Here is a 25,870-nt window from a genome sequence, read left to right as displayed (position 1 = left end):
CTAATGTAGTAATACAGCAGGAGGCGTCATGCTTCCTGCATGCATTACTGATCCAGGGTGCGTCCTTGGACGCAGCATCAGATTATCTGTGAGTCCATCAGCCGGCTCAGTGACCATGGGGTTACGCAATCTGGCCGCCGCAGATGAGTAAAAGAGGCCAGGAAATCTCTGTCAGCCAACAGAGATCCTGGCCTCTCCACTCCCCAAAATGACAGAGACCCGCCTTTGTTTTGGGGAAACTGAGGCTGACGCTGTCCCCTTCCTGCCCAGAAACGGTAGCAGTCTGTCAATCACTAACAGTCTGCTTGCGTACTGCGTGCATCCTCGCAGTCCCGTACTGGCAGTACGGGTCCGGTGCATGCGCAGATTCTCGACCATCGTTATTCTGCTAACAGCAGTGCTCGCTGAATCACACCCTGGGACCAGAGGTAACAGCAATAGAACCGGACTGGGACCGGAGGCTTGGTCCAGATTGGGATCAGAGGTAACAGTAACGTGTTACTGTACATAAAAAAAGAGAATTACATCACATTACAAGTCACGCACACTGCTTGTACTATGTGTACTGTTAGTAATGTGTTACTGTACATGAGACGAGAATGACATCACAGTACAAGTCATGCACACCGCTTGTACTATGTGATACCAGGTATAAGCTGTGTACTGTGTGTAACGTGTTACTGTACATGAGAAGAGAATGACATCACAGTACAAGTCATGCACACCGCTTGTACTATGTGATACCAGGTATAAGCTGTGTACTGTGTGTAACGTGTTACTGTACATGAGAAGAGAATGACATCACAGTACAAGTCACGCACACCGCTTGTACTATGTGATACCAGGTATAAGCTGTGTACTGTCTGTAAGTGTGTTACTGTACATGAGACGAGAATGACATCACAGTGCAGGTCACTCACACCGCTTGTACTATGTGATACCAGGTATAAGCTGTGTCCTGTCTGTAATGTGTTACTGTACATGAGAAGAGAATGACATCACAGTACAAGTCATGCACACCGCTTGTACTATGTGATATTAGGTATAAGCTGTGTCCTGTCTGTAACGTGTGTTACTGTACATGAGAAGAGAATTACATCACAGTACAGGTCACTCACATCGCTTGTACTATGTGATACCAGGTATAAGCTGTGTCGTGTCTAAGCGTGTTACTGTACATGAGAAGAGAATGACATCACAGTATAAGTCATGCACACCGCTTGTACTATGTGATACCAGGTATAAGCTGTGTACTGTGTGTAACGTGTTACTGTACATGAGAAGAGAATGACATCACAGTACAAGTCATGCACACCGCTTGTACTATGTGATACCAGGTATAAGCTGTGTACTGTCTGTAAGTGTGTTACTGTACATGAGAAGAGAATGACATCACAGTACAAGTCACGCACACCGCTTGTACTATGTGATACCAGGTATAAGCTGTGTACTGTCTGTAAGTGTGTTACTGTACATGAGAAGAGAATGACATCACAGTACAAGTCACGCACACCGCTTGTACTATGTGATACCAGGTATAAGCTGTGTCGTGTCTGTAAGTGTGTTACTGTACATGAGAAGAGAATGACATCACAGTACAAGTCACGCACACCGCTTGTACTATGTGATACCAGGTATAAGCTGTGTCCTGTCTGTAACGTGTGTTACTGTACATGAGAAGATAATAACATCACAGTACAGGTCACGCACACTGCTTGCACTATGTGATACCAGGTATAAGCTGTGTCCTGTCTGTAACGTGTTACTGTACATGAGAAGATAATAACATCACAGTACAGGTCACGCACACCGCTTGTACTATGTGATACCAGGTATAAGCTGTGTACTGTCTGTAACGTGTTACTGTTAGGGGTGTGCACCGGCCACTTTTCGTGTTTTGTGTTTTGGTTTTGGATCTGGATCTTTCTTCGTGTTTTGGATCTGGATTGGTTTTGCCAAAACCACCCTTCCGTGTTTTGGGTTCTGGGTTTTGTGTTTTGGATCTGTATTTTTTTTAAAAAAAGCATAAAAACAGCTAAAATCACAGAATTTGTAGGTTTTTCTGCTCCTATGCTATTATTAACCTCAATAACCTTAATTTCCACTCATTTCCAGTCTATTCTGAACACCTCACACCTCACAATAGTGTTTTTATGTCCAAAACGTTGCACCGAGGTAGCTGGATGACTATGCTAAGCGACACGAGTGGGCGGCACAAACACGTGACCCATCTAGGCGTGAAACTGCAGTGGCAGACAGGATGGCAGTTTGAAAAACTAGGCCCCAAACTGTACATAATGCAAAGAAAAAAAAGAGGTGCAAGATGGAATTGTCCTTGGGCCCTCCCACCCACCCTTATGTTGTATAAACAGGACATGCACACTTTAACAAACCAATCATTTCAGCGCCAGGGTCTGCCACACAACTGTGGCTGAAATGATTGGTTCGTTTGGGCCCCCACAAAACAAGCTGGCAATTAATGTGTCCCTGCACAAACTGGCTCTATGGAGGCAAGATGTCATCCTCATCCTCCTCATCCACCGATTCCTCACCCTCTTCAGTGTGTACATCCTCATCCTCACAAAGTATTAACTCGTCCCCACTTGAATCCACCACCACAGGTCCCTCTGTACCTTCTGGAGGCTGGTCTCCCTGGAAGAGCTGATAATTCATTTTGATGAACATCATCTTCTCCACATTCTGTGGAAGCAACCTCCTACGCCTTTCGCTGACAAGGTTCCCGGCTGCACTAAACACTCTTTCGGAGTACACACTGGAGGGGGGGCAACTCAGGTAAAATAGAGCCAGTTTGTACAGGGGCCTCCAAATTGCCTCTTTTTCCTGCCAGTACAGGTATGGACTGTCTGCCATGCCTACTTGGATGCTGTCACCGATGTAATCCTCCACCATTCTGTCAATGCTGACAGTATCATATGCAGTGACAGTAGACATGTCAGAAATTGTTGCCAGGTCCTTCAGTCCGGACCAGATGTCCAAACTTGGTCCTGCCTGCCCTGCATCACCGCCAGCGGGTTGCTTAGGATACCTAAGTTTTTTCCTGGCAGCCCCAGTTGCAGGAGAAAATGAAGAAGGAGCCGTTGACGTGTCACGTTCCGCTTCAGCTGACAGTGTGTTCACCAGCAGGTCTTTGCACCTCTGCAGGCTTGTGTCGGCCGGAAAGAGAGACACCACATAGGCTTTAAACCTAGGATCGAGCACGGTGGCCAAAACGTAGTGGTCTGATTTCAACAGATTGACCACCCTGGAATCCTGGCAAAGCGAATGAAGGGCTTCATCCACAAGTCCCACATGCCGAGCGGAATCGCTCCGTCTTAGCTCCTCCTTCACTTTCTCCAGCTGCTTCTGCAAAAGCCTGATGAGGGGAATGACCTGACTCAAGCTGGCAGTGTCTGTACTGACTTCACGTGTGGCAAGTTCGAAGGGCTGGAGAACCTTGCACAACACGGAAATCATTCTCCACTGCGCTTGAGTCAGGTGCATACCCCCTCCTTTGCCTATGTCATAGGTGGATGTATAGGCTTGTATGGCCTTTTGCTGCTCCTCCATCCTCTGAAGCATATAGAGGGTTGAGTTCCACCGCGTCACAACCTCTTGCTTCAGGTGATGGCGGGGCAGGTTCAAGAGTGTTTGCTGGCGCTCCAGTCTTCGGCACGCAGTCGCTGAATGGCGAAAGTGGCCAGAAATTTTTCGGGCCACCCAAAGCGTCTCCTGCACGCCCCTGTCGCTTTTCAGAAAATTCTGCACCACCAAGTTTATTGTGTGAGCAAAACATGGGACGTGCTGGAATTTGCCCAGATGTAATGCCCGCACAATATTGGTGGCGTTGTCAGATATCACAAATCCCCAGGAGAGTCTAAGTGGGGTAAGCCACTGGGCGATGATTTCCCTCAGTTTCTCTAAGAGGTTGTCGGCGGTGTGCCTCTTACTGAAACCGGTGATACACAGCGTAGCCTGCCTTGTAACGAGCAGGCGTTTCTGAGATGCTGCTACTGGTGACGCTGCTGCTGTTGCTGCGTAAGGTGATACATCTACCCAGTGGGCTGTCACAGTCATATAGTCCTTAGTCTGCCCTGTTCCACTTGTCCACATGTCCGTGGTTAAGTGGACATTGTGTACAACGGCATTTTTCAGGACACTGAGGACACTTTTTCTGACGTTTCTGTACAGTCTCGGTATCGCCTGCCTAGTGAAGTGGAATCTAGACGGGATTTGGAACCGGGGACACACTACCTCCATCAATTGTCTAAATCCCACTGCACTAATGGCGGATACCGGACGCACGTCTAACACCAACATAGCAGTCAAGGCCTCAGTTATACGTTTTGCTTCAGGATGACTGCTGTCGTACTTCATCCTCCTCGCTAAGGACTGTTGGAGGGTCAATTGTTTAGTAAAAGTAGTGGTGTTCCTACTTCCTCTCTGGGATGATGAACGACTCCCAGCAGCAGCAACAGCAGCAGCGGCAGCAGTAGGCGTAGCAATGCAGGATCCTCCGGAGGAATCCCGGATAGGAGAGTCAGTCATGCCAGTGACATGGCCTGCAGGACTACTTCCGATCCTGACTAAGGAGGAAATTGACGAGGAGGGAGTTGACGGTGTGGTTTGCAGGCGCTTGGATACAACAGGACAACGGGATTTAGGTGTCCCTGGACTGCTTACGGTCTTAGCCAAAGTTTCTGAACTTGACAGTAACTTTTTATGAACGCGCTGCAGGTGCCGTATAAGGGAGGATGTTCCTAGGTGGTTGACGTCCCTACCCCTACTTATTTCACCTTTACATATGGTACATATGGCAAGACAGTTGTTGTCCGGATTTGGATAGAAATATTGCCAGACCAAAGAGGTGGAATGTTTGGTCTTCTGCCCAGGCATGACCGTGATGGGCTTTTTCATCCCACGGACAACAACTGTCTCCCCCGGAGCCTGATTTAAACAAACCACATCACCATCAGAATCCTCCTCGCCAACTTCCTCCTCAGCGCCAGCTACACCAGTATCCTCATCCTGTTGTACTTCAACAGTGACATCTTCAATTTGCATATCAGCAAGTGGACTGTGGGTGCTCCTTTCAGCACTTGCAGGGGGCGTGCAAATGGTGGAAAGAGCCACCTCTTCCCGTCCAGTGCTGGGAAGGTCAGGCATCGCAACCACCACCACACTTGGACTCTCCTTGGGGATTTGTGATATCTTCTTAGAAAGCACAGTTCTTCGCTGTGCTTTTGCCAGCTTAACTCTTTTGATTTTTTTAGTGGGAGGAGGGCTTCCATCGTCATGTGAAGCTGAACCACTAGTCATGAACATACTAGGGATCGACCTTAGCCGTTCCTTGCCACTCCGTGTCGTAAATGGCATATTGGCAAGTTTACGTTTCTCTTCAGCTGATTTAAATGTCTTTTTCAAGGTCATTTTCCTGAACTTTGCCATTTGGGATTGTATGTGCCCTCTACTATGACATTGGGCATCGGCCTTGGCAGACGACGTTGATGGCATGTTATCGTCTATGTCATGACTAGTGGCAGCAGCTTCAGCACTAGGAGGAAGTGGTTCTTGATCTTTCTCTATTTTATTTTTATCGGAGAAAGTTTGGTCCTCCATTTATGTTATATCGATTTGATATATACGTGCGGCTAAACACAGAAAATAATTTTTTTTTTGGTTTGGACTGGAGTGTACTTTGTGGGTTACAGCACCCTTTAACGGTCAAGCCAGCCGGCCCTTTACTTATGACACAGGCGCACTCTTGGCACTACTTTGTTGATGCACGTGCGGCTACTGCGCACACAATTCACAAACACAGAAAATTATTTTTTTTTGGTTTGGACTGGAGTGTACTTTCGGTGGTTACAGCACCCTTTAACGGTCAAGCCAGCCGGCCCTTTACTTATGACACAGGCGCACGCTTGGCACTACTTTGTTGATGCACGTGTGGCTACTGCGCACACAATTCACAAACACAGAAAATAATTTTTTTTCTGGTTTGGACTGGAGTGTACTTTCGGGGGTTACAGCACCCTTAACGGTCAAGCCAGCCGGCCCTTTACTTATGACACAGGCGCACGCTTGGCACTACTTTGTTGATGCACGTGCGGCTACTGCGCACACAATTCACAAACACAGAAAATAATTTTTTTTTTGGTTTGGACTGGAGTGTACTTTGGGGGTTACAGCACCCTTTAACGGTCAAGCCAGCCGGCCCTTTACTTATGACACAGGCGCACGCTTGGCACTACTTTGTTGATGCACGTGCGGCTACTGCGCACACAATTCACAAACACAGAAAATAATTTTTTTTTTGGTTTGGACTGGAGTGTACTTTCGGGGGTTACAGCACCCTTAACGGTCAAGCCAGCCGGCCCTTTACTTATGACACAGGCGCACGCTTGGCACTACTTTGTTGATGCACGTGCGGCTACTGCGCACACAATTCACAAACACAGAAAATATATTATTTTTTTAGCACTTGGGGGGAGCACCCCTGATGGACAGAGCACCCCCTGGACAACACTACAGCACTCCTTTAGGACTGGGACACTGCACAGGACTTTGGAGTGGACACAGCCCCTATGGAGAACTGACTGCACAACACAGTCCAGCCAGCCCCTATGGACTTTGAAGTAGTGGACACAGCCCCTATTAACAACAGCAGCACAGCACAACACAGCCAGCCCCTATGGACTTTGAAGTAGTGGACAACAGCAGCACTACACTACACTACACTACACAGCCCTAACTCCCACCCTCCCTCTTCACTGTCCACAGCCGAGTGAGAAAATGGCGCCGACGTGTGTACCTTATATAGGATCCAAAACCCGCGAGACTCGGAAGGCGGGAAGATGACGTTTTGCCTCGATTTCAGATCCGAGTCAGGCGGGAAAAGTCGAGCCTGACTCGGATCGGACTCGGATCGGGGGGGCTCGGATTTCAGAAATCCGAACCCGCTCACCCCTAGTTACTGTACATGAGAAGAGAATTACATCACAGGACAAGTCACGCACACCGCTTGTACTATGTGATACCAGGTATAAGCTGTGTCCTGTCTGTAACATGTGTTACTGTACATGAGAAGAGAATGACATCACAGTACAAGTCACGCACACCGCTTGTACTATGTGATACCAGGTATAAGCTGTGTCCTGTCTGTAACGTGTTACTGTACATGAGAAGAGAATGACATCACAGTACAGGTCACTCACATCGCTTGTACTATGTGATACCAGGTATAAGCTGTGTCCTGTCTGTAACATGTGTTACTGTACATGAGAAGAGAATTACATCACAGTACAGGTCACTCACATCGCTTGTACTATGTGATACCAGGTATAAGCTGTGTACTGTCTGTAACGTGTTACTGTACATGAGAAGATAATTACATCACAGTACAAGTCACGCACACCGCTTGTACTATGTGATACCAGGTATAAGCTGTGTCGTGTCTGTAAGTGTGTTACTGTACATGAGAAGAGAATGACATCACAGTACAGGTCACTCACATCGCTTGTACTATGTGATACCAGGTATAAGCTGTGTACTGTCTGTAACGTGTTACTGTACATGAGAAGATAATTACATCACAGTACAAGTCACGCACACCGCTTGTACTATGTGATACCAGGTATAAGCTGTGTCGTGTCTGTAAGTGTGTTACTGTACATGAGAAGAGAATGACATCACAGTACAGGTCACGCACACCGCTTGTACTATGTGATACCAGGTATAAGCTGTGTACTGTCTGTAATGTGTTACTGTACATGAGAAGAGAATGACATCACAGTACAAGTCATGCACACCGCTTGTACTATGTGATACCAGGTATAAGCTGTGTACTGTCTGTAACGTGTTACTGTACATGAGAAGAGAATGACATCACAGTACAAGTCATGCACACCGCTTGTACTATGTGATACCAGGTATAAGCTGTGTACTGTCTGTAACGTGTTACTGTACATGAGAAGAGAATGACATCACAGTACAAGTCATGCACACCGCTTGTACTATGTGATACCAGGTATAAGCGGTGTACTGTCTGTAACGTGTTACTGTGCATGAGAAGAGAATGACATCACAGTACAAGTCATGCACACCGCTTGTACTATGTGATACCAGGTATAAGCGGTGTCCTGTCTGTAACGTGTTACTGTACATGAGAAGAGAATGACATCACAGTACAAGTCATGCACACCGCTTGTACTATGTGATACCAGGTATAAGCTGTGTCGTGTCTGTAAGTGTGTTACTGTACATGAGAAGAGAATGACATCACAGTACAGGTCACGCACACCGCTTGTACTATGTGATACCAGGTATAAGCTGTGTCCTGTCTGTAACGTGTTACTGTACATGAGAAGAGAATGACATCACAGGACAAGTCATGCACACCGCTTGTACTATGTGATACCAGGTATAAGCTGTGTCCTGTCTGTAACGTGTTACTGTACATGAGAAGAGAATGACATCACAGGACAAGTCACGCACACCGCTTGTACTATGTGATACCAGATAAGGTGGAGGCAGAACGAGGGTCTTACTTGCTTTGTGTCAGGTCCACCACGATCAGGTCTCTCTCCATCAGCACAGCCACAGCATATGGCTCCTGGAATTCTACAAACAAATACAAGTTTCCAGTTACAGCTGTGTTTAGATTTAAGCTAATTACATAGGAAAATCATAATTTCTTACTGAAATATGTCAGATTGCTGCAGCCAATGACTGACCTTCCTTAGCCGCATCTGTAATCATAGAAATATACTGGGGTGCACAGATTACAGTACTTCCACAGTCCCAGAACAAGCTAGAGAATGTCCATGTATAAATCTCTATCTACTCAATATCAGCAGCAGTGTGTTTCTGAGTCTTAAGCTGACGATTCAAGTAATTCCAGTATATTGTACTACCCAGCGTACTGATTACAACTAGGAAACAGTTATCCTTCACATGTGCTGAATATGGAGTAGACCCATAATCCTCATTATCATTGTTTCTTTGTAAGTTGCCACAAAGCTTTGCAGCATGAGTCCGGGAAGTCAGAGTGACACATAATACAAGGTACATATAAAGGTGGTGTAGGAGGCGCACGCAGGGGGCAGGAAGGACCCTACCTGTGAGAACTTATAGTGCAGAGGGTCAGAGCAATGCTAATGCATTGGGGGACTCCGCATGGAACTGGAACAGTAGCTGGAGGAGCGCTCAGAGGGAGCAGCATCAGGTGAGTGTGTGTGTGGGGGGGAACGGGGGGGGGGACAGGCTACAGTGAAGAGTTAGGTTGTGAGAGAGAACTTGAGAGGCTGAGGGCCATGGAACAGTCTGGCCGGGAGGTGTAAGGGCATGCTGAACTTTAGGTGGTGCCTAGTCATGTAAGTGGAGAGGAGCAGAGGGGGACAGAGTTGGGCGCAGTCTGTATAGAGGTTTTAGTGGAGGATGAAATCATTTATTAGTTCACAAAGACAAGAGGTACAAAGGGAGAAAAGCAGATGGCTGAGAAGTGAAGGTCCCGGCGCACAATTGATGGAAGAGAGAGAAGTATGAGAGACACTGGGGGGGCATGTAGAGAGCTGAGAGAGAATGTAACTGCTACACAGGACCAGGAGTTAGAGGAGGAGAGGGATCGTCTCTAGTGATAGCGGCAGAGAAGTAAGGAGGGTGAGTGGGGCGAGGCGCCCCTGTGACTAGAGGAGACTATTGGTCACTGTACAGAGGGCAGTCTCGGTGCAGATGGCACACTGTCAGAGAAGGGACTGCTGAGGAAGCGGGGCAGGCTGTAGTTTGCAGATAAAAGGGAGGGGAGATATTAGATGGTAGGTGCAGAGTAGCAGGCAGATGGCACACTGTCAGAGAAGGGACTGCTGAGGAAGTGGGGCAGGCCGTAGTTTGTAGATAAAAGGGAGGAGAGATATTAGATGGTAGGTGCAGAGTAGCAGGCAGATGGCACACTGTCAGAGAAGGGACTGCTGAGGAAGTGGGGCAGGCCGTAGTTTGTAGATAAAAGGGAGGAGAGATATTAGATGGTAGGTGCAGAGTAGCAGGCAGATGGCACACTGTCATAGAGGGGACTGCTGAGGAAGCGGGGCAGGCCGTAGTTTGCAGATAAGAGGGGAGATATTAGATGGTAGGTGCAGAGTAGCAGGCAGATGGCACACTGTCAGAGAAGAGACTGCTGAGGAAGCGGGGCAGGCCGTAGTTTGCAGATAAAAGGGAGGAGAGATATTAGATGGTAGGTGCAGAGTAGCAGGCAGATGGCACACTGTCATAGAAGGGACTGCTGAGGAAGCGGGACAGGCTGTAGTTTGTAGATAAAAGGGAGGGGAGATATTAGATGGTAGGTGCAGAGTAGCAGGCAGATGGCACACTGTCATAGAAGGGACTGCTGAGGAAGCGGGGCAGGCCATAGTTTGTAGATAAAAGGGAGGAGAGATATTAGATGGTAGGTGCAGAGTAGCAGGCAGATGGCACACTGTCATAGAAGGGACTGCTGAGGAAGCGGGGCAGGCCGTAGTTTGTAGATAAAAGGGAGGAGAGATATTAGATGGTAGGTGCAGAGTAGCAGGCAGATGGAACACTGTCATAGAAGGGACTGCTGAGGAAGTGGGGCAGGCCGTAGTTTGTAGATAAAAGGGAGGGGAGATATTAGATGGTAGGTGCAGAGTAGCAGGCAGATGGCACACTGTCAGAGAAGGGACTGCTGAGGAAGCGGGGCAGGCCGTAGTTTGTAGATAAAAGGGAGGAGAGATATTAGATGGTAGGTGCAGAGTAGCAGGCAGATGGCACACTGTCATAGAAGGGACTGCTGAGGAAGCGGGGCAGGCCGTAGTTTGTAGATAAAAGGGAGGAGAGATATTAGATGGTAGGTGCAGAGTAGCAGGCAGATGGCACACTGTCATAGAAGGGACTGCTGAGGAAGCGGGGCAGGCCGTAGTTTGTAGATAAAAGGGAGGGGAGATATTAGATGGTAGGTGCAGAGTAGCAGGCAGATGGCACACTGTCATAGAAGGGACTGCTGAGGAAGCGGGGCAGGCCATAGTTTGTAGATAAAAGGGAGGAGAGATATTAGATGGTAGGTGCAGAGTAGCAGGCAGATGGCACACTGTCATAGAAGGGACTGCTGAGGAAGCGGGGCAGGCCGTAGTTTGTAGATAAAAGGGAGGAGAGATATTAGATGGTAGGTGCAGAGTAGCAGGCAGATGGAACACTGTCATAGAAGGGACTGCTGAGGAAGTGGGGCAGGCCGTAGTTTGTAGATAAAAGGGAGGGGAGATATTAGATGGTAGGTGCAGAGTAGCAGGCAGATGGCACACTGTCAGAGAAGGGACTGCTGAGGAAGCGGGGCAGGCCGTAGTTTGTAGATAAAAGGGAGGAGAGATATTAGATGGTAGGTGCAGAGTAGCAGGCAGATGGCACACTGTCAGAGAAGGGACTGCTGAGGAAGCGGGGCAGGCCATAGTTTGTAGATAAAAGGGAGGAGAGATATTAGATGGTAGGTGCAGAGTAGCAGGCAGATGGCACACTGTCAGAGAAGGGACTGCTGAGGAAGCGGGACAGGCTGTAGTTTGTAGATAAAAGAGAGATATTAGATGGTAGGTGCAGAGTAGCAAGCAGATGGCACACTGTCAGAGAAGGGACTGCTGAGGAAGCGGGGCAGGCCGTAGTTTGTAGATAAAAGGGAGGAGAGATATTAGATGGTAGGTGCAGAGTAGCAGGCAGATGGCACACTGTCAGAGAAGGTACTGCTGAGGAAGTGGGGCAGGCCATAGTTTGTAGATAAAAGGGAGGGGAGATATTAGATGGTAGGTGCAGAGTAGCAGGCAGATGGCACACTGTCAGAGAAGGTACTGCTGAGGAAGCGGGGAAGGCCGTAGTTTGTAGATAAAAGGGAGGGGAGATATTAGATGGTAGGTGCAGAGTAGCAGGCAGATGGCACACTGTCAGAGAAGGGACTGCTGAGGAAGCGGGGCAGGCCGTAGTTTGTAGATAAAAGGGAGGAGAGATATTAGATGGTAGGTGCAGAGTAGCAGGCAGATGGCACACTGTCAGAGAAGGGACTGCTGAGGAAGCGGGGCAGGCCATAGTTTGTAGATAAAAGGGAGGAGAGATATTAGATGGTAGGTGCAGAGTAGCAGGCAGATGGCACACTGTCAGAGAAGGGACTGCTGAGGAAGCGGGACAGGCTGTAGTTTGTAGATAAAAGAGAGATATTAGATGGTAGGTGCAGAGTAGCAAGCAGATGGCACACTGTCAGAGAAGGGACTGCTGAGGAAGCGGGGCAGGCCGTAGTTTGTAGATAAAAGGGAGGAGAGATATTAGATGGTAGGTGCAGAGTAGCAGGCAGATGGCACACTGTCAGAGAAGGTACTGCTGAGGAAGTGGGGCAGGCCATAGTTTGTAGATAAAAGGGAGGGGAGATATTAGATGGTAGGTGCAGAGTAGCAGGCAGATGGCACACTGTCAGAGAAGGTACTGCTGAGGAAGCGGGGCAGGCCGTAGTTTGTAGATAAAAGGGAGGGGAGATATTAGATGGTAGGTGCAGAGTAGCAGGCAGATGGCACACTGTCAGAGAAGGGACTGCTGAGGAAGCGGGGCAGGCCGTAGTTTGTAGATAAAAGGGAGGGGAGATATTAGATGGTAGGTGCAGAGTAGCAGGCAGATGGCACACTGTCAGAGAAGGGACTGCTGAGGAAGCGGGGCAGGCCATAGTTTGTAGATAAAAGGGAGGAGAGATATTAGATGGTAGGTGCAGAGTAGCAGGCAGATGGCACACTGTCAGAGAAGGGACTGCTGAGGAAGCGGGGCAGGCTGTAGTTTGCAGATAAAACGGAGGAGAGATATTAGATGGTAGGTGCAGAGCAGCAGGCAGATGGCACACTGTCAGAGAAGGGACTGCTGAGGAAGCGGGGCAGGCTCTAGTTTGCAGATAAAAGGGAGGGGAGATATTAGATGGTAGGTGCAGAGTAGCAGGCAGATGGCACACTGTCAGAGAAGGTACTGCTGAGGAAGCGGGGCAGGCTGTAGTTTGTAGATAAAAGGGAGGGGAGATATTAGATGGTAGGTGCATAGTAGCAGGCAGATGGCACACTGTCAGAGAAGGTACTGCTGAGGAAGCGGGGCAGGCCGTAGTTTGCAGATAAAAGGGAGGAGAGATATTAAACGGTAGGTGCAGAAACGTGGTACTATGTGATCATTAATACTAGGCTGTGACTAAGAGGGAGAAGGTGCTGTGCTGCTATTCATACATAGAGATTAAGGACATATACATATAATCAGCGCCCTAATGAACGAAGTCCTTGCATGTTCACCTTGTTGCCAAACTCTAACACCCAAACACTTACTAAATAAACACTGTAACATAAAGCAATCGCTATGCAGTTATGAGACCGGCGGACGCATGCCCACCGGTCTCAATACCGTAATCCTGACAAGGGATCTAACATAGGCATCGAAATGCCGACGCCTATGTTAATCCTGATGCTGGGACCCCGACAGGACGCTGGACCGATCGTCCAACGCCGGGGGTAAGTACGTATGTAGCCGGTGATGGGGGGGGTTAGGTTTAGGGCACCCCGGGGGTTCTTAGGGTTAGGCTAGGGGAAGAGGGGGCTTAGGTTTAGGCACTAGGGGGGGGGGTTAGGGTTAGGCATTCCCATGGGAGGGTTAAGTTTAGGGTGCGTGGACAGGGGGTTAGGTTTAGGCACTTACGAGGGAGGGTTAGGCACTAGAGGGGGAGGTTAGGGTTAGGCTAGGGGAAGGGGGGGCTTAGGTTTAGGCACTAGGGGGGGTTAGGGTTAGGCATTCCCATGGGAGGGTTAAGTTTAGGGTGCGGAGACGGGGGGTTAGGTTTAGGCACTTACGAGGGAGGGTTAGGCACTAGAGGGGGAGGTTAGGCACCTCTAAAGGAGGGTTATGGTTAGGGGGGGGAGAGGGATAGGAATACGTAACTTACCTCCGGTGTCAGTATCTTGTGCATCGGGCTGCCGGCATCGGGATTTGAGCTGCCGGGCTGATGTCCGACGGTCAAACAGACCCATTCCCCAGCCACCAACACCCATCAATCAGACATACCTCAGGGTTTAACCTGCCTCACTGTCAAACAATCGCTCAGCTACCCTGATGTACAACAGACATAAAGAGAATATAAAGTAACGTTTAGTATTTAGTCATTACTGAGGGAGTGTCAGGAAATATGGAAGGGACATATCTTTATAATCCGGTACAGATGGATGGGCTGTATTACAGCACTGTGCCCAACATAAGGACCGTACACCCCAAAAGCTCATTAATTTCTAGCTAACACCCCCATATCCATTATTGTTAGGTCATTGGTAGAAACATATAGAAAGAAAACCCCTGCATGTGGCTCATTGAGAGACACTGCCCTAGGTACGTTCCCAGCCGGCCTATGGGGTAGGTATGGCCGGACAGGTGGACGAGTCACATAGATATAATAAAGTAACAATACGTATATAAGCCAAGTCCTCACTTACCGTTTGAATATGGTGTTTCACAAAGAGTGAGAAAGTCCACAATGGGGTGGTCCATCTCCAGCACGGTGATTGCCTTCCCATGCATGATGGTCAGACTGGGTCTTCTGCTGGCTTTATCATAAGACAAGCCCCCGGAGAAGATGATGAAGGGCTCACTACAAGGAGAAGTCACAGCAGGTGTTAGTGTACATGCACAAAACGGCTCCCTCCATAATAATCAGTGCTCCCCAATATAGCAATAAGGAGGTTCTTTCTTTAGGGCAACTATTTCCCCTATTTCTATATGTGAGGTAATCAAATCCATCTCGCCTACTCCTGGGCACAGACAGGAGACAGCCCCTCGTGATTACAGCTACTGTCATGTTAAAAATTAAATTATTCGCAAAGTTTTGGAGGTTTGCACTATAGCTTTGATTTGAAGAAGTGTTGGGGGTATTACAGGTTAACCCCAACCCCCCATAGCGACTAGGAAAAACAAAATGTGCTTTAGGATGTCAGCAGAACACACAGGTGACCTGCATACTGCATTGCTTGTTACATTGCTTGTTGCATTGCTTGTTACATTGCTTGTTACATTGCTTGTTACATTGCTTGTTACATTGCTTGTTACGTTGCTTGTTACATTGCTTGTTACATTGCTTGTTACATTGCTTGTTGCATTGCTTGTTGCGTTGCTTGTTACGTTGCTTGTTACGTTGCTTGTTACGTTGCTTGTTACATTGCTTGTTACATTGCTTGTTGCATTGCTTGTTGCATTGCTTGTTGCATTGCTTGTTACATTGCTTGTTACATTGCTTCTTACATTGCTTGTTGCGTTGCTTGTTGCATTGCTTGTTGCGTTGCTTGTTACGTTGCTTGTTACATTGCTTGTTACATTGCTTGTTACATTGCTTGTTGCATTGCTTGTTACATTGCTTGTTGCATTGCTTGTTGCATTGCTTCTTACATTGCTTCTTACATTGCTTGTTACATTGCTTGTTACATTGCTTCTTACATTGCTTCTTACATTGCTTCTTACATTGCTTGTTACATTGCTTGTTGCATTGCTTGTTGCGTTGCTTGTTGCGTTGCTTGTTACGTTGCTTGTTACATTGCTTGTTGCATTGCTTCTTACATTGCTTGTTACATTGCTTGTTACATTGCTTGTTACATTGCTTCTTACATTGCTTCTTACATTGCTTGTTACGTTGCTTGTTACATTGCTTGTTACATTGCTTCTTACATTGCTTGTTACATTGCTTCTTACATTGCTTGTTACGTTGCTTGTTGCATTGCTTCTTACATTGCTTGTTACATTGCTTCTTACATTGCTTGTTACGTTGCTTGTTACGTTGCTTGTTACGTTGCTTGTTACATTGCTTGTTGCATTGCTTGTTGCATTGCTTGTTACATTGCTTGTTGCATTGCTTGTTACATTGCTTGTTACATTGCTTCTTACATTGCTTGTTGCATTGCTTGTTACATTGCTTCTTACATTGCTTCTTACATTGCTTGTTACGTTGCTTGTTACATTGCTTGTTACATTGCTTGTTACATTGCTTCTTACGTTGCTTGTTACGTTGCTTGTTGCGTTGCTTGTTGCATTGCTTGTTACATTGCTTGTTACATTGCTTGTTACATTGCTTCTTACGTTGCTTGTTACGTTGCTTGTTACGTTGCTTGTTGCATTGCTTGTTGCATTGCTTGTTGCATTGCTTGTTACATTGCTTGTTACATTGCTTGTTACATTGCTTCTTACATTGCTTGTTGCATTGCTTGTTACATTGCTTGTTACATTGCTTGTTACATTGCTTGTTACATTGCTTCTTACATTGCTTGTTGCATTGCTTGTTACATTGCTTGTTGCATTGCTTGTTACATTGCTTGTTACATTGCTTGTTACGTTGCTTCTTAAATTGCTTGTTACATTGCTTGTTACATTGCTTCTTACATTGCTTCTTACATTGCTTGTTGCATTGCTTGTTACATTGCTTGTTACATTGCTTGTTACGTTGCTTGTTACATTGCTTGTTACATTGCTTGTTACGTTGCTTCTTACATTGCCAAGACACGGGAGACTGTGAGGCCTTATATGCAGTTACATGACATTGTTTCCTCTGCCACATATTTCTTTACATTATAAACTCTGCAGAATTGTCTATTTTACTATTATACTTTATTTATATGGCGCCACAAGGGTAACGCGGCGTCTTACACAGTATGTAAGCAGAAACTGCGCAAACGTAGAAGAGAAAAAACACAAAAGATACCAACATAAGCATCACCGGCTGCTGATCCACAGGTTTGTGGGAAGTGGGGGTAGATGATGGTATGATAGAGGGAGGGAGAAGCACAGGAGGGACACAGAGGGGAGAGACAGTGAGTGAGGAGCATAGAGAGGTGGGTTAGGATGAGAGATTACACTCTATAGGGGAGGGGCAGACAGACAGGGTCACACAGAGGGGAGAGACAGTGAGTGAGGAGCATAGAACGGTGGATTAGGATGAGAGCTAACACTGTATAGGGGAGAGGCAGACAGACAGGGGTGACACAGAGGGGAGAGACAGTGAGTGAGGAGCATAGAGTTATAGGTTAGGATGAGAGCTTACACTGTATAGGGGAGGGGCAGACAGACAGGGGTGACACAGAGGGGAGAGACAGTGAGTGAGGAGCATAGAGTTATAGGTTAGGATGAGAGCTTACATTCTATAGGGGAGGGGCAGACAGACAGGGGTGACACAGAGGGGAGAGACAGTGAGTGAGGAGCATAGAATTATAGGTTAGGATGAGAGCTTACACTGTATAGAGGAGGGGCAGACAGACAGGGGTGACACAGAGGGGAGAGACAGTGAGTGAGGAGCATAGAGCGGTGGGTTAGGATGAGAGATTACACTGTATAGGGGAGGGGTAGACAGACAGGGGTGACACAACGGCGAGAGACAGTGAGTGAGGAGCATAGAGCGGTGGGTTAGGATGAGAGGTTACATTCTATAGGGGAGGGGCAGACAGAAAGTGGTAACAGAGGGGAGAGACAGTGAGTGAGGAGCATAGAGTGGTGGGTTAGGATGAGAGATTACACTGTATAGAGGAGAGGCAGATAGACAGGGGTGACACAGAGGGGAGAGACAGTGAGTGAGGAGCATAGAGCGATCGGTTAGGATGAGAGATTACACTCTATAGGGGAGGGGCAAACAGACAGCGGTGACACAGAGGGGAGAGACAGTGAGTGAGGAGCATAGAGTGATGGGTTAGGATGAGACCTTACAATATATAGGGGAGGGGTAGACAGACAGGGGTGACACAACGGCAAGAGACAGTGAGTGAGGAGCATAGAGCGGTGGGTTAGGATGAGAGGTTACATTCTATAGGGGAGGGGCAGACAGACAGTGGTAACACAGAGGGGAGAGACAGTGAGTGAGGAGCATAGAGTGGTGGGTTAGGATGAGAGATTACACTGTATAGAGGAGAGGCAGACAGACAGGGGTGACACAGAGGGGAGAGACAGTGAGTGAGGAGCATAGAGCGATGGGTTAGGAAGAGAGATTACACTCTACAGGGGAGGGGCAGACAGACAGTGAGTGAGGAGCATAGAGTGATGGGTTAGGATGAGACCTTACAATATATAGGGGAGGGGCAGACAGACAGGGGTGACACAGAGAGTAGAGACAGTGAGTGAGGAGCACAGAGCGGTGGGTTAGATTGAGAGCTTACACTCTATAGGGGAGGGGCAGACAGACAGGGGTGACACAGAGGAGAGAGACAGTGAGAGAGGAGCATAGAGCGTTGGGTTAGGATGAGAGGTTACACACTATAGGGGAGGGACAGACAGACAGGGTCGACACAGAGGAGAGAGACAGTGAGTGAGGAGCATAGAGCGTTGGGTTAGGATGAGAGGTTACATTCTATAGGGGAGGGGCAGACAGACAGGGTTGACACAGAGGTGAGAGACAGTGAGTGAGGAGCATAGAGTGGTGGGTTAGGATGAGAGATTACACTGTATAGAGGAGAGGCAGAGAGACAGGGGTGACACAGAGGGGAGAGACAGTGAGTGAGGAGCATAGTGTGGTGGGTTAGGATGAGAGGTTACACTCTATAGGGGAGAGGCAGACAGACAGGGGTGACACAGAGGGGAAAGAAAGTGAGTGAATAGCATAGAGTGGTGGGTTAGGATGAAAGGTTACATTCTATAGGGGAGGGGCAGACAGACAGGGGTGGCACAGAGGGGAGAGACAGTGAGTGAAGAGCATAGAGCGGTGGGTTAGGATGAGAGATTACACTGTATAGGGGAGGGGCAGACAGACAGGGGTGACACAGAGGGGAGAGACAGTGAGTGAGAAGCATAGAGCGATGGGTTAGGATGAGAGACTACACTCTATAGGGGAGGGGAAAACAGACAGGGGTGACACATAGGGGAGAGACAGTGAGTGAGGAGCATAGAGCGGTGGGTTAGGATGAGACCTTACAATATATAGGGGAGGGTTAGACAGACAGGGGTGACACAACGGCGAGAGACAGTGAGTGAGGAGCATAGAGCGGTGGGTTAGGATGAGACCTTACAATCTATAGGGGAGGGGCAGACAGACAGGGGTGACACAGAGAGGAGAGACAGTGAGTGAGGAGCACAGAGCGGTGGGTTAGATTGAGAGCTTACACTCTATAGGGGAGGGGCAGACAGACAGGGGTGACACAGAGGGGAGAGACAGTGAGTGAGGAGCATAGAGCGTTGGGTTAGGATGAGAGGTTACACACTATAGGGGAGGGACAGACAGACAGGGTTGACACAGAGGAGAGAGACAGTGATTGAGGAGCATAGAGCGTTGGGTTAGGATGAGAGGTTACATTCTATAGGGGAGGGGCAGACAGACAGGGTTGACACAGAGGGGAGAGACAGTGAGTGAGGAGCATAGAGTGGTGGGTTAGGATGAGAGATTACACTGTATAGAGGAGAGGCAGACAGACAGGGGTGACACAGAGGGGAGAGACAGTGAGTGAGGAGCATAGTGTGGTGGGATAGGATGAGAGGTTACACTCTATAGGGGAGAGGCAGACAGACAGGGGTGACACAGAGGGGAAAGAAAGTGAGTGAATAGCATAGAGTGGTGGGTTAGGATGAAAGGTTACATTCTATAGGGGAGGGGCAGACAGACAGGGGTGGCACAGAGGGGAGAGACAGTGAGTGAGGAGCATAGGGCGGTGGGTTAGGATGAGAGATTACACTATAGGGGAGGGGCAGACAGACAGGGGTGACACAGAGGGGAGAGACAATGAGTGAGGAGCATAGAGCGTTGGGTTAGGATGAGAGCTTACACTCTATAGGGGAGGGGCAGACAGACCAGGGTCACACAGAGGAGAGAGACAGTGAGTAAGGAGCATAGAGAGGTTGGTTAGGATGAGAGATTACACTGTATAGAGCAGAGGCAGACAGACAGGGGTGACACAGAGGGGAGAGACAGTGAGTGAGGAGCATAGAGTGGTGGGTTAGGATGAGACCTTACACTCTATAGGGGAGAGGCAGACAGACAGGGGTGACACAGAGGAGAGAGACAGTGAGTGAGGAGCATAGAGCGGTGGGTTAGGATGAGAGATTACACTGTATAGAGGAGAGGCAGACAGACAGGGGTGACACAGAGGAGAGAGACAGTGAGTGAGGAGCATAGAGTGGTGGGTTAGGATGAGAGATTACACTGTATAGAGGAGAGGCAGACAGACAGGGGTGACACACAGGGGAAAGACAGTGAGTGAGGAGCATAGAGCGGTGGGTTAGGATGAGAGATTACACTGTATAGAGGAGAAGCAGACAGACAGGGGTGACACAGAGGGGAAAGTCAGTGAGTGAGGAGCATAGAGAGGTGGGTTAGGATGAGAGCTTACACTATAGGGGAGGGGCAGACAGACAGCGGTGACACAGAGGAGAGACAGTGAGTGAGGAGCATAGAGTGGTGGGTTAGGATGAGAGATTACACTGTATAGAGAGGAGAGGCAGACAGACCAGGTTCACACAGAGGGGAGAGACAGTGAGTGAGGAGCATAGAGAGGTGGGTTAGGATGAGAGGTTACACACTATAGAGGAGAGGCAGACAGACAGGGGTGACACAGAGGGGAGAGACAGTGAGTGAGGAGCATAGAGAGGTGGGTTAGGATGAGAGATTACACTGTATAGAGGAGAGGCAGACAGACAGGGGTGACACAGAGGGGAGAGACAGTGAGTGAGGAGCATAGAGTGGTGGGTTAGGATGAGAGATTACACTGTATAGAGGAGAGGCAGACAGACAGGGGTGACACAGAGGGGAGAGACAGTGAGTGAGGAGCATAGAGAGGTGGGTTAGGATGAGAGATTACACTGTATAGGGGAGACGCAGACAGACAGGGGTGACACAGAGGGGAGAGACAGTGAGTGAGGAGCATAGAGAGGTGGGTTAGGATGAGAGATTACAATGTATAAGGGAGAGGCAGACAGACAGGGGTGACACAGAGGGGAGAGACAGTGAGTGAGGAGCATAGAGTGGTGGGTTAGGATGAGAGATTACACTGTATAGAGGAGAGGCAGACAGACAGTGGTAACACAGAGGGGATAGACAGTGAGTGAGGAGCATAGAGTGGTGGGTTAGGATGAGAGATTACACTGTATAGAGGAGAGGCAGACAGACAGGGGTGACACAGAGGGGAGAGACAGTGAGTGAGGAGCATAGAGAGGTGGGTTAGGATGAGAGGTTACAATGTATAGAGGAGAGGCAGACAGACAGTGGTAGCACAGAGGGGAGAGACAATGAGTGAGGAGCATAGAGCAGTGGGTTAGGATGAGAGCTTACACTGTATAGGGGAGGGGCAGACAGACAGGGGTGACACAGAGGGGTGAGACAGTGAGTGAGGAGCATAGAGAGGTGGGTTAGGATGAGAGCTTACACTGTATAGGGGAGGGGCAGACAGACAGGGGTGACACAGAGGGGAGAGACAGTGAGTGAGGAGCATAGAGCGGTGGGTTAGGATGAGAGGTTACAAACTATAGGGGAGGGGCAGACAGACAGGGGTGACACAGAGGGGAGAGACAGTGAGTGAGGAGCATAGAGCGGTGGGTTAGGATGAGAGGTTACACTCTATAGGGGAGGGGCAGACAGACAGGGGTGACACAGAGGGGAGAGACAGTGAGTGAGGAGCCTAGAGTGTTAGGTTAGGATGAGAGATTACACTTTATAGAGGAGAGGCAGACAGGGGTGACACAGAGGGGAGAGACAGTGAGTGAGGAGCATAGAGAGGTGGGGTAGGATGAGAGATTACACTATATAGAGGAGAGGCAGACAGACAGTGGTAGCACAGAGGAGAGAGACAGTGAGCGAGGAGCATAGAGAGGTGGGTTAGGATGAGAGATTATACTGTATAGAGGAGAGACAGACAGGGGTGACACAGAGGAGAAAGACAGTGAGTGAGGAGCATAGAGTGGTGGGTTAGAATGAGAGATTACACTCTATAGAGGAGAGGCAGACAGACAGTGGTAGCAAAGAGGGGAGAGACAATGAGTGAGGAGCATAGAGCGGTTGGTTAGGATGAGAGCTTACACTGTATAGGGGAGGGGCAGACAGACAGAGGGGATACAGAGGGGAGAGACAGTGAGTGAGGAGCATAGAGAGGTGGTTTAGGATGAGAGATTACACTATATAGAGGAGAGGCAGACAGACAGTGGTAGCACAGAGGAGAGAGACAGTGAGCGAGGACCATAGAGAGGTGGGTTAGGATGAGAGATTATACTGTATAGAGGAGAGACAGACAGGGGTGACACAGAGGAGAGAGACAGTGAGTGAGGAGCATAGAGTGGTGGGTTAGGATGAGAGATTACACTGTATAGAGGAGAGGCAGACAGACAGGGGTGACACAGAGGAGAGAGACAGTGAGTGAGGAGCATAGAGTGGTGGGTTAGGATGAGAGATTACACTCTATAGAGGAGAGGCAGACAGACCAGGTTCACACAGAGGGGAGAGACAGTGAGTGAGGAGCATAGAGAGGTGGGTTAGGATGAGAGGTTACAATGTATAGAGGAGAGGCAGACAGACAGTGGTAGCACAGAGGGGAGAGACAATGAGTGAGGAGCATAGAGCAGTGGGTTAGGATGAGAGCTTACACTGTATAGGGGAGGGGCAGACAGACAGGGGTGACACAGAGGGGTGAGACAGTGAGTGAGGAGCATAGAGAGGTGGGTTAGGATGAGAGCTTACACTGTATAGGGGAGGGGCAGACAGACAGGGGTGACACAGAGGGGAGAGACAGTGAGTGAGGAGCATAGAGCGGTGGGTTAGGATGAGAGGTTACACACTATAGGGGAGGGGCAGACAGACAGGGGTGACACAGAGGGGAGAGACAGTGAGTGAGGAGCATAGAGCGGTGGGTTAGGATGAGAGGTTACACTCTATAGGGGAGGGCCAGACAGACAGGGGTGACAGAGAGGGGAGAGACAATGAGTGAGGAGCATAGAGCGGTGGGTTAGCATGAGAGCTTACACTCTATAGGGGAGGGGCAGACAGACAGGGGTGACACAGAGGGGAGAGACAGTGAGTGCGGCGTATAGAGAGTTGGGTTAGGATGAGAGGTTACACTGTATAGAGGAGGGGCAGACAGACAGGGGTGACACAGAGGGGAGAGACAGTGAGTGAGGAGCCTAGAGTGTTGGGTTAGGATGAGAGATTACACTTTATAGAGGAGAGGCAGACAGGGGTGACAGAGAGGAGAGAGACAGTGAGTGAGGAGCAAAGAGCGGTGGGTTAGGATGAGAGCTTACACTGTATAGGGGAGGGGCAGACAGACAGGGGTGACACAGAGGGGAGAGACAGTGAGTGAGGAGCATAGAGTGTTGGGTTAGGATGAGAGATTACACTGTATAGAGGAGAGGCAGACAGGGGTGACACAGAGGGGAGAGACAGTGAGTGAGGAGCATAGAGAGGTGGGTTAGGATGAGAGATTACACTATATAGAGGAGAGGCAGACAGACCAGGTTAACACAGAGGGGAGAGACAGTGAGTGAGGAGCATAGAGAGGTGGGTTAGGATCAGAGGTTACACACTATAGAGGAGAGGCAGACAGACAGGGGTGACACAGAGGGGAGAGACAGTGAGTGAGGAGCATAGAGAGGTGGGTTAGGATGAGAGATTACACTGTATAGAGGAGAGCCAGACAGACAGTGGTAGCACAGAGGGGAGAGACAATGAGTTAGGAGCATATAGAGGTGGGTTAGGATGAGAGATTACACTCTATAGGGGAGGGGAAGACAGACAGGGGTGACACAGAGGGGAGAGACAGTGAGTGAGGAGCATAGAGCGGTGAGTTAGGATGAGAGATTACACTGTATAGAGGAGAGGCAGACAGACAGGGGTGACACAGAGGAGAGAGACAGTGAGTGAGGAGCATAGAGTGGTGGGTTAGGATGAGAGATTACACTCTATAGGGGAGGGGCAGACAGACAGGGGTGACACAGAGGAGAGAGAGACAGTGAGTGAGGAGCATAGAGTGGTGGGTTAGGATGAGAGATTACACTGTATAGAGGAGAGGCAGACAGACCAGGGTCACACAGAGGGGAGAGACAGTGAGTGAAGAGGATAGAGAGGTGGGTTAGGATGAGAGATTACACTGTATAGGGGAGGGGCAGACAGACAGGAGTGACACAGAGGGGAGAGACAGTGAGTGAGGAGCATAGAGAGTTGGGTTAGGATGAGAGGTTACACTGTATAGAGGAGAGGCAGACAGACAGTCGTAGCACAGAGGGGAGAGACAATGAGTGAGGAGCATAGAGAGGTGGGTTAGGATGAGAGCTTACACTGTATAGGGGAGAGGCAGACAGACAGGGGTGACACAGAGGAGAGAGACAGTGAGTGAGGAGCACAGAGCGGAGGGTTAGGATGAGAGATTACACTGTATAGAGGAGAGGCAGACAGACAGGGGTGACACAGAGGAGAGAGACAGTGAGTGAGGAGCATAGAGTGGTGGGTTAGGATGAGAGATTACACTGTATAGAGGAGAGGCAGACAGACAGGGGTGACACACAGGGGAAAGACAGTGAGTGAGGAGCATAGAGCGGTGGGTTAGGATGAGAGATTACACTGTATAGAGGAGAGGCAGACAGACAGGGGTGACACAGAGGGGAAAGACAGTGAGTGAGGAGCATAGAGAGGTGGGTTAGGATGAGAGCTTACACTATAGGGGAGGGGCAGACAGACAGCGGTGACACAGAGGAGAGACAGTGAGTGAGGAGCATAGAGTGGTGGGTTAGGATGAGAGATTACACTGTATAGAGGAGAGGCAGACAGACCAGGTTCACACAGAGGGGAGAGACAGTGAGTGAGGAGCATAGAGAGGTGGGTTAGGATGAGAGGTTACACACTATAGAGGAGAGGCAGACAGACAGGGGTGACACAGAGGGGAGAGACAGTGAGTGAGGAGCATAGAGAGGTGGGTTAGGATGAGAGATTACACTGTATAGAGGAGAGGCAGACAGACAGGGGTGACACAGAGGGGAGAGACAGTGAGTGAGGAGCATAGAGTGGTGGGTTAGGATGAGAGATTACACTGTATAGAGGAGAGTCAGACAGACAGGGGTGACACAGAGGGGAGAGACAGTGACTGAGGAGCATAGAGAGGTGGGTTAGGATGAGAGATTACACTGTATAGGGGAGAGGCAGACAGAAAGGGGTGACACAGAGGGGAGAGACAGTGAGTGAGGAGCATAGAGAGGGGGGTTAGGATGAGAGATTCTACTGTATAGGGGAGAGGCAGACAGACAGGGGTGACACAGAGGGGAGAGACAGTGAGTGAGGAGCATAGAGTGGTGGGTTAGGATGAGAGATTACACTGTATAGAGGAGAGGCAGACAGACAGTGGTAACACAGAGGGGAGAGACAGTGAGTGAGGAGCATAGAGTGGTGGGTTAGGATGAGAGATTACACTGTATAAAGGAGAGGCAGACAGACAGGGGTGACACAGAGGAGAGAGACAGTGAGTGAGGAGCATAGAGAGGTGGGTTAGGATGAGAGATTACACTCTATAGGGGAGGGGCAGACAGACAGGGGTGACACAGAGGAGAGAGACAGTGAGTGAGGAGCATAGAGTGGTGGGTTAGGATGAGAGATTACACTGTATAGAGGAGAGGCAGACAGACCAGGGTCACACAGAGGGGAGAGACAGTGAGTGAAGAGGATAGAGAGGTGGGTTAGGATTAGAGATTACACTGTATAGGGGAGGGGCAGACAGACAGGAGTGACACAGAGGGGAGAGACAGTGACTGAGGAGCATAGAGAGGTGGGTTAGGATGAGAGGTTACACTGTATAGAGGAGAGGCAGACAGACAGTCGTAGCACAGAGGGGAGAGACAATGAGTGAGGAGCATAGAGAGGTGGGTTAGGATGAGAGATTACACTGTATAG

At 49.0% G+C, this 25,870-nt stretch overlaps 1 protein-coding gene across 9 annotated transcripts in view; it reads right to left on the bottom strand.

Annotated features, from left to right (window-relative positions):
* The window catches only part of STXBP5L (syntaxin binding protein 5L), a 581,790-nt gene that overhangs the window by 217,417 nt on the left and 338,503 nt on the right, over window positions 1-25,870 (bottom strand). For all 9 annotated transcript variants that reach the window (XM_088455906.1, XM_088455901.1, XM_088455909.1 and 6 more), the window contains 2 exons: window positions 14,490-14,644; window positions 8,547-8,619 (listed from right to left, as the gene is read on the bottom strand). In XM_088455906.1, the coding sequence (XP_088312032.1) occupies window positions 8,547-8,619; window positions 14,490-14,644 (228 nt within the window). The remainder of the gene's footprint in view (window positions 1-8,546; window positions 8,620-14,489; window positions 14,645-25,870) is intronic.

This window comes from Taudactylus pleione, unplaced genomic scaffold (assembly GCF_031769625.1).
Source record: "Taudactylus pleione unplaced genomic scaffold, aTauple2 ptg000677l, whole genome shotgun sequence".
Lineage (NCBI taxonomy): Eukaryota > Metazoa > Chordata > Amphibia > Anura > Myobatrachidae > Taudactylus > Taudactylus pleione.
The sequence above is the reverse complement of the archived record's forward strand: the minus strand, read 5'-3'. Positions and strand labels throughout refer to the sequence as shown.